Below are 10,194 nucleotides of genomic sequence, written 5' to 3'. Positions count from 1 at the left end.
GCCCATCTCTCAGCTCTCACAAACTCATAGCTCCAAAGTGTGTGTGTGTGTGTGTGTGTATGTGTGTGTATGTGTGTCTACATGTGTGTGCATGTATCAGTGTGTGTATGTGTGTACACCCAGTTAAAAATATCCTGGCTGCGTATATGCTTGGCCAGGCTGAAATGGTATCCTGGGAGGCGATAATGGTGTGACTCCATCAATAATGGAGGGAGGGCTGAAACCCCAAACCAGCAAAGTCGAGGTCACTCGGTGCAAAGCATGACACCTGAGCAGCAGCACCAATATCAGGGACTCTGCGTCCGTCAAGAGCATCGCCGGCCTTTGTCCGGAAGCTACATTTCATTTACAAATTAAAAATCCTAATAACTATTATGTTGGTACTGTTTTATCTTGGCTGTAAATCATTTGTGTAGAGGAAGGTGTACTCTGTGATACGCTGCTGTACACTGTTGTACACAGCTGTTTGGATGCAGTTGCGTAGCTACTGTACATCAGGTTCAGTGTGTGAGAGTGCAGCATGTGTATCTCACAGGCGATCAGATCAAAACTAGTTGTTTTGCTCAGTAGTCCTTAGTTTACTAGAATGACAGTTATAAGGGGTTTTTTTTTTCATCAGGAACAGGAGCACTGCGGACAGAAAAAATGCCACTCCACCCCCCAGCCTGACCTCTTAATAGGGGGGCCAGTTGTTAAGTGAATTTCGGGAATCTCATAAACACAAATTGCCGTCCATAATCTCCTGCCATGGAACGGAGAAATACTGCAGTGGAGGGTAATCAATCAGACACTTAGAGGCCTGTATACACTCTGCCAGCCTAGGGAGTTTGGGGGGGGGGGGGGGGGGCTGACATGAATCAGTCCCCTACAGGACAAACCACAATTCTGATCTGAGATCAGGGACCCACATCACTACCTGTTTGTTCCGATTAAACCTTAAAGGAGGAAATGTGCTCTTAGATCAGTGACTGATAACTAAGCTATCTGTCTTCTGACCTTCTGATTTGTAGCGTAATGCTTGTCCTTGACTCCGTTTATTCCCTTGGTTGGGGTGTAATGTAGTTCCTTTAACCAAATGGAAACCGAACCTTCAGCGCAATGTCTTCACCAATACCTCGCAAGAGTGTAGCCTGGATTTGTGGATGATGTAATGGGGTTAGGTCACCAGCACAGCTCCTTAACCCATGACCTTTGAGCTCACGGGCTACAGGGGTATTTTTTTTCAAGGGGATATCGGAGATGTGTTCTGAACAGGTTAAAGGAAGAGTGGTAAGTGACCTGTGATATGTTTGTACTCACTGTAACTTTAATGCGGCCTGATAAAGTTGGATCCCGTGGCTCTGTGATGAATTAAGGTAGGGAACGGAGTGGAAACTGATGCTTTTATCTCGACTGATTCAGGCCAAGTTGTGGTTCACCACACATTTAGGTTCCGCCCTTTAACTTTAATGAATGTGCAAGTGCACTTTCAGTGGGCCGTAGGAGAACAACACGAAACTCGTGGCTCACACACCTGCTGCTTATGGACACTTTCTTTATTACTCTCTAAGAGAACAGTGTGCACAATAGTATATTTCTCATTTAAAATAATGTTCATTATATCGACAATGGCAATACACTTAAAGAAGCAAGCAGGAGGACATGTATCTATCTGTTTTGTTCCAAATCCAGCAGAGGTATTGATATTCTCCATCACCCAACACTGTGAATTAACACCGACATAAATCTGCATTGCATTTGAAATGTTCACACTGACATTTCCACAGTTCGCTCAAAAGCCACAATTGCTCGATGCCTGTAAATCATGTGAAGTGAAATCATGGATTTTGTGGCAGTAATATAGCAGGACCTCGGCACACACATAATTCAGCGTAAAGGAGCCTAACGTGACCCTGGCCAGTGTCCGATAGGGCCGGTCGCACAATCGACATGACAGTTGACTCCTGTTGACCTCTTTGGCCAATCAAGCTAATGGTGGTCAGTGTCTTTATCCCCAGCCGGTGGTCCCGCATGGGCCGCACGTGTCTAACCCTGAACGTGCTTTAAATGTCTACCCTGGTGCTGCCATACATAGAGGCGAGCCTCATTAGTACTGACCTCTTTCCCACTCTGTGAGAAGGGCAATTACACTTAACGGATTTAACGAACCATCTCAATATTCTAATGATGCACAACTCTGACTCTGTGGAGTGTTAGTCTTTCATCACTGCTCCCAGAAAGTTCCTCTTTGTACCGCAGTTTTGTGAAACCGCAGCCGCGTTAATTGAGTAAAGCATATGTTTACATATGCAAATGTAACTAGGTACAATAAATCCATGCCATATACATTTGCATGAGGGATCAATGATTTCAAATCTGCATAAATTGATTTTCATAATCTTTTATGGCTATAGCTTTCTGGACAATAGCTGGAAAGTGAAAGCCTTTTATTTCAGTTAGCGCTGTCTAATAATGTCCTCTCCATTTGGACTTAAGTCCCCAAATATTATCTAATTTTTGACATAGCAAAAGGCACACCTGGTTCAGTTGTGTGTACCTGGTTGAAGAGGTTACATGCCAAAGCAATGCAGATGTAGAACATAAAGTATGCAATTTCTGTGTTTTGTGTATGTTAAATAGGACACCTCACACAGCATCAGGATGAGAGAGGTTCAAGCATTCATCTGTAGCTCTCTACTTTCATCAGCAGTCTAGTATGGGTGAAATCCCTCATCAATTAAGACTAATTAATTAAACACCTGTCACATAATTAAGCACTAATTCAACTAGCTGATTGCTGGCTGGCTGCACTGTGAATCTGCTCATTGCCAGCCAGTGCAGAATCGCTTCCATTTTTGATCTGTGGCTCCTCTGAAGGGTCCTTCCTCACCCCATCTCAGGGAGATTCTCCCTGCCACTCCCTACTTGCTCATCAGGGTCTCAGCCTGTGCAATGCTGCTTTGTGACAAAGTCTGTTGTGTAAAATGCCATATGAATAAATGCAGACCTGCATGGTACTGTGCAGCCTGGTCCAGTAGTCCTGGCATGTTAACCACGACTCGGCATGGAGAATGTGTGCAGTGGCAAATCTCTCACCATTACTTGGAGGATTGAAGATTTGGGTTAGAGATGAAGACAGCCAGTGCTGGGATTAGAATAGTAAGCTTCACAAGAGTCTCCTGAGCCCACTCACTGAGACCTGTGCCAAATGTGTGACAGGACCTTAAGCTGCCCAGTGGTGAACAGCTGTGAGTAGAGGGCATCTACTCTACAACATGAGGCCCCTACCTACACACAGCTGCTTATGGTTGGCATATATACCCACACACACACACCCCCAAACACACACACACACTCACACACTCACACACACACATACACGTACACACACACACACACACACACACACATACACTCACACACACACACACTCACATACACACACACACACACACACACTCACATACACACACTATGAATAAAAATCACATGTATAAACAACTGGGCAGAAGACGTATATAACATTATTTCAATTCTTATTTGTAACTCTAGCTGTAACAAAACACTGCCTATCTGTAAACCGACGCTATCTTCCCTCTCCTTACCACACAGCAGACAAAAGGCAAAACCGCTGCACACAGTATAGACGTGGATGAACTGCATGTCCTTTTCCAAACCATCTTTCCAAGCCATTTCTCCACCATCTGTTCAGCATAAATCAGAGGCTGTTGAGCCTCATCACGACTAAGTCATCCCGTCTAAGTTATGCTGACTGAATCATCCCGGCTAAGTTATGCCAACTAAGCGGCAAGTGAGGGAGCCAGGAGAGTACTCCCTGTTAGCCCACATTACTAAATCCTGCTGGAGACATTCATAGTCCTGTGTTCATGCTCTATTTTACTCCAGAAAAGCAATGCATGCAAAATGTTGGCCTTTCAGTGGCATCCAGTGTGCATGCGTCTCTCTCTCTCTCTCTCTCTCTCTCTCTCTCTCTCGCTCCTGCTTTATATATTTCATACCTTATTGGCTAAACTTGCAGAGTTGCAGTTCCTGTTACTGCAGTTCGTATCATTACGATAGGCATCATCGCACATTATAACACTTCTTTTATCTCTTTTTTTCTGAAGTTAAAAGTAAATAATGGTTATTGTATTGTCCATATGTTTAAGAGAGGGTCTACATATATGTGATATTGTATATGTTTGCATTATGGTAAACTTCTATAATTTCACTATGAAATACTGGAACACAGTGCTATACAGAAATACATAAATAAACTTGAATATAAGTAAGTAAGTAGGAAGCAGTAACCAAGTAATTATGGGTTAGAATGTTCCTGTGCTACTTCTGAGTTAATTCATGTAAAGTAAAAACACCTGGTTGTGGTGTGAGTGAGGATTGTACCCGCAATCAGAAACACAGCATGTGTGTGCTCTGTATCACTCTAACCACTCCAGTCTTTAAACAGATCCAGATCATACTGGCCTTCCCTCTTGACCACATCTGACATAATCGGAAATCCGGGAAGTCTGGAGTTCAGTCTCTGAGCTCCTCATGCAGAAGCCCTGATCCAAACAACTGCAGATGTTTCTGGAACTCTAATCCAGGGCCAATCCCTTTATGCCAGGGATTAACACTCTTTCCCTGTCTGACAATGGGGGTTTGGGGAAGTGAGAGGCTAGATACTCACTAACTCACTATTTTTAAGAGTATGGCGTGCCCAGAGAAGGCTACGTAACATGGATGATGGACGGATCTAATTGTTTTGTTTTAACTGTATAGAAAGCCAGTTAGACAGAAAGTCCAACGTGTTTATCTTTGCATTCTATATTGCAGTTTAACCAGCTTTAAAAGGAAAGTTTCCATATGCATGCAGACATGCTAATATATGCAAAAATATGCAGCTTTGGTAACAAAGTGACTAAAATGGTAGCAATAAATAATGTGTGCTGAGAGTAGAAAGGCAGATTTAATGGTAACAGCTGGTTTGTGGGTATTTTATGTGTGTATGAGTGTGTGTGTGTGTGTGTGTGTGTGTGTGTGTGTGTGTGTGTGTGTGTGTGTGTGTGTGTGTGTGTTTGTCAGTGTTTGTGTGTCAGTATGTGTGTGTGTTTGAGTGTTTTATGTGAGTGTGTGTGTGTGTGTGTGTGTGTGTGTACGTGTGTGTGTGTGTCAGTGTTTGTGTGTGTGCATGTGTTTGAGCACACACTTGCGTATGTGTGGGTGTGGTGTGTGTGTGGGGGGGTGTGTGTGTGGGTGTGTAGTTGGCTTGTGTTTGAGGGGAAAAAAATACTAAAATAATAACGTGTGAGCAGCTTTATTTGGAAGTTACTGCATGAGTAGAAATACCATGTAATACATAACAAAACAGACATAACATATGAATGAAATATAAAGGCAATTCCTTCTACTTCAGAAAAGGGCTGTTTGGTCTCTATTTCCTTCTGGCCTCTAATCCAGCAGAAAAGGGGCCACATCACATTACAGCACAATACAATCGCTCACCAAACTTTCTACCCACTACTTCATCCCTGTTGGTTTTCACTGTGAAGTCTGGGCATATAGGCCAGGTAAGATTCTCAGACTGAGAGGGAAAACATCTCAGTTTCTGTGTATAAGTGAATATATTTTTTTTTATTCATTGGTTGTGTTCTCCCATTTTTGCCTATGTGTGTTATTGTTGTGTCTTCATGCAGGCCTTAAATGAGGCCTTACCTCCAGCACCATCTTAATTAAACTTTCTTTCATTAAAGTAGCTCTGTTCTTATTAGCCACTCATAATTGATTTAATTTGTCTCTCCTCAAGTAGCGGCTCTGACCTCTACTTAGTTAATGAATTAATTGATCTGCCACCAATGTATTTTTGGTTGGTAAGAGGATTTTGACATCTTTCCCCTTAATCTTTTGCTCTCTGCCCACTGAAGGATTGCATTTGCGAGACCCATGACATTTGTAAATGCCTCTTCACCCCACATTTGATTTTAAAAGCTCAAATCATGCATTATCACAGCCAGCAGGCTTTCAAATGACAATATAACAAGTTCCAGTTGTTAATATGCACAATATATTGCGCTACCATGACTTCTATTGATTCCAAATGTGGTTTTATAAAATGTGATTTTATAAACAGGTGTTATACAATACCACTATGACAATTATTTTCATCAATGAATGACTGAACATCAAAAATTGGTTATGAAGTGAGTCACAACTTGCACCAAACTCCACAGTTTGATTCTGGAGAATGGCATATTGTGTTTTAACCTGTGCTGTAAATAATATGCGCAAACGGTGGAATAGTGGTACTAGTGAGATCTGGCCAAACGTTTACTATTTCACACATCCCGAAGAACCTTGCTATGGTGGAACGAAGGCAGGTTAGAATGGTACAATAATAATTGAGACATGCTTCCCTCTAGTGGTCATATCTGAAAAGTTCAGATAATCACAGAATTACTCTAATATACTTTGTGAAAACAATGTATCTTGGAAAACCTTTATTTCATCGATAAATTGAAATTTTAACAACAGAAATACATTAATAGGATTCAATACAGCAGACATAAAACTCTCTGGTATATACTAATGAATAATGTAATATCTAGTAACACCTATATTTGGTGCCTTTACATGAGAGAGAGAGAGAGAGAGAGAGAGAGAGAGAGAGAGAGAGAGAGAGAGAGAGAGAGAGAGAGAGATTCAAAATTGTAGTAAAGTTCACAGATTTTCACAGAGACAATGTTTTGGACAGAGGTCCTTCATCAGCTCTGGAGACTGTGTACTTTTCTACAATTTTGAATATCTCTACATCTCTTACTACAGTACACTGTAGTTACTGCATTTACTCACCTAGAATCTTCTTCATATATATATATATATATATATATATATATATATATATATATATATATATATATATATATCATAGTCTATTAAATAAAGACAGTTTTGTGCAACCATTTCCTCAAATAACTGAGGCCATCATCCATAAACTTGTGAAAAAGCTTTCTGGCACAGAGTAAGTATGCTGTTAAGGGTAAACTATACTCCATTTTCCCTCAAATTCTGGGACTAGAACTGCCATCAGTCCTGGCTGGCACTCAAATTATTACACCCTTGATTAAATTAGTAAAAGCAATCACAATCTTCAAGCAAGTTAATGGAGAGAATTTATTTACCTGCATGACAGTTTGATGCATTTTTGATGAAGTATAATAAGGTTTGTTTTTCTGATTTTGCATAACATATCCTTAAATCCTGTGCAAAGTGATCAGCCAGCCCATTAACGACCATAATGAAGCCTTTTTAAGAAGGCCTGTTTATGATGGATCTAGCAGGAGTGAGCTCTCTCCCCACACTGTCTGGGCAGCTGACAAACACGCAGGATGCAATCTCGCAGTCTTGCCATAAATCTGCTAACTGCAGCCCGGCGTGTTAGAGGAGTTAGACAGAGGTGAAAGGAAGTTTACAAGGACCCCCCATGCTCCCCCCCACACACTGTTCCTGAGAGTTAAGACACTGTGGGCGTGCCATCTTGGATTTGTGAAGATATTAACATGCAGAGCTAAAAATCACAAAGATCATGTCTTTACAGTGTTATTACCACAGAGACACCCACATTGGCGTCAGCTTTTAGCACAGGCAGTTTATCAAAAAGGTTTATAGAAAGTGCCATTTATGGTCATTTGCCAGTCTTGACTGACCTGAGAGGAACTCCTGGAGTCAGATTTAATTATATTGTGAAGTTCAAACAAACTATATGTATAAATGCTCTTGTAATAACAGTGTAGTAACATCAGCTGAACAATTGTGGGCTTTGCTCCTTCACTAGGTTACAAATAAACAATGGAGAGAGTGAAGGCATGTGAAATTAGGAGACATTAAGTCCCAATGTAGAGCCTTTTAGAGAATCTTCTTGTAGGGAATCTTTCCTTAATCTGTTATGTGGGTTCTGTAAAATATTGTGGATTATTTTTTTAGATTCACCATAGTCAAACAGAAGAAACCTGTGTGTTGCATTTTAAACGTTTTTGCGAGCTACAAAAGTGTTTTGTTAAGATGGCTATGTCTTCTAGCCCTTAGGAATATGTTTTCAGACATGCCAGTGACTCATTCCTGAGAACAGCATTGCTGTTTTCTCGATTGTCCTCTTTAACACAAATGTAATAGCACATCTCTAAAACTGCTACATAGTTATTAAAAGAGCCAGGTTTATTAGAACAAGTGCAAAATATGCAGCACATGTGATCCTCAGAACTGAGTTTGGGACCCACTGATTTTTCGCGCTTGTTCTTGAACCTTTAAATCGTTGCACTGTTGTCATGACAACCAGTGATTGCCGTGTTTTACGACGAAACGTATTTTGTTCCTCTTGTTGAAACGCTAAAATCCGGCTAGCTAATCATTGTCTTTGTGCTTATCGTTTACGTTTGAAAACGTTACTGAAATTTAAAACTTCTTACTGTCTTACTGTATACGATCAAGTTGTCTGAGACAGAGTAAATTAGTCTGAATCCGCATATTCGTTTACACAAGGTACGTGTATATTTCTCCGTTGGGTTGAGCTGTGGCTGAATGCTAAACCGTGCTAGCTGGGCTAGCTAACCAAGCTGTATAGCTAGTTCACTGGCTAACGTTATGTGACAGTGCAGGCAAATTAGCATGGTAACAAAAACCTTGGCGCAGTGTAATCTACCTATAAAACCGGGTGTTTTCTGATCACTAGTGCTAGCTAGCTAGCTTGATGCTTTGTTAATTTGTTTTTTCGAAAGTCTTTCATTGTACTGAACATATCCGCTCCCAACTTTTTCGATGTGCTAACCCAGCTGTTGTGACAGACATATAAACCAGATGAATTAGCTATGTTAGCTGGATACGCAGTTAGCACTTACAACAGCAAAATGTTAAAACATACAGTGCAGTTAGCGAGATCAATACAGAACAAATCTGAAACCGAGACACACAGTCGAAGCCACAGATCAGTAAACCTTCTTAAAGCCCATTTTGTTCTTAATCAACATCACGAACTGACACTTTTATGTAACTATATGCTGCATGTGATTGCTGGTAAAAGTGAATTGCTTTTAGAAATCCTTTGTTTTGTCTGTAGATTCAGGAGACGCCAGCGGTCAGAGTCATGCAGTCGACCTGAGCCCTGCAGGTGTTTACCCCAGCAACTCACAGGGTCTCCACGCTTACAGGACGTTCCTCTTGCACTGTAATGACTAAAGCAACCCATGAGGCATTGGAAGAGTCCTGCCAGTGGGCCTTCCTGAAGCCAGGGGATCGCCTAGCCCACTCATGCCTGTGATCCCCATCCCGCGCCGGGTGCGCTCCTTCCATGGCCCCCACACCACCTGCATGCATTCGGCCTGCGGCCCCGCCCGCGCGTCTCAGCTGGTGCGCACCAAGTACAACAACTTTGACCTCTACCTGAAGTCCCGCTGGATATACAGCTTCGTCCGCTTCCTCCTCTACTTCGGCTGCAGCCTGTTCACCTCTCTCCTGTGGGTGGCGCTCTCTGCACTGCTGTGCCTGCAGTACGTCTGCGTGCGGGTCTTCTTGCGCCTCCAGTACAAGCTGTCGGTTATTCTGCTGCTGCTGGGCCACAGGAGGCTGGACTTTGGCGTCCTGAATGAGATCTTCATATACTGCATGCATGTCACCATGTTCCTGGTGGGAGGCCTGGGTTGGTGCTTCATGGTCTTTGTGGACATGTAAGCATCGCTCGGGACAGACAGTCTTCACGTTTGGGGCATCACGGATCTCGGGGATCTGTCTGGCTCTTCTCCATGTTCCATCTGTTTTGCTGTGTTCATAGACACGGCTGTGTGAAGGCCAGGCACAACCGGGCCATGCTGAACTTATTTAATCATTTCAGGACCAACTCAAAAGAGCTGATGAGACCCAGCTCAGTTGTGTCAGAACACACCTTGCAAGCACTGATTCAATGTGATCAGTCTAAATGTTACATTTTAGATGTAAGTGTTTAATATTTAGGCTACATTCTCTATGTTTTAAGAATAGGCTAGTAAAAACGCATGGTAGCTTTATAACTTAAGTGGAGAAAGTATCATGCGTCGTCTTGAGCATGTGTCATCAGTCACAACAAAATGATGTCCTTTTGTTGGTTTGTGTCAGTGTGTCAAACTGCCATGTAACATGGAATCATCATGCGATCTAGATTAAAGCTGGATTTTAGTAAGGTGTTTGTAA

At 42.1% G+C, this 10,194-nt stretch overlaps 1 protein-coding gene across 1 annotated transcript; it reads left to right on the top strand.

Moving 5' to 3' along the window:
* The first annotated feature begins 8,317 nt into the window (after positions 1-8,317).
* Positions 8,318-10,194, top strand: tmem250 (transmembrane protein 250). Its single transcript, XM_027025472.3, has 2 exons — positions 8,318-8,514; positions 9,089-10,194. Exon 2 carries the CDS (start codon positions 9,280-9,282, stop codon positions 9,697-9,699), a length of 420 nt encoding a protein of 139 aa, XP_026881273.1. The 5' UTR covers positions 8,318-8,514; positions 9,089-9,279; the 3' UTR covers positions 9,700-10,194.

This window comes from Electrophorus electricus, chromosome 8, assembly GCF_041902795.1.
Source record: "Electrophorus electricus isolate QZ-2024a chromosome 8, ASM4190279v1, whole genome shotgun sequence".
Taxonomy (NCBI): domain Eukaryota; kingdom Metazoa; phylum Chordata; class Actinopteri; order Gymnotiformes; family Gymnotidae; genus Electrophorus; species Electrophorus electricus.
This window is presented reverse-complemented; position numbering and strand designations above follow the sequence as displayed.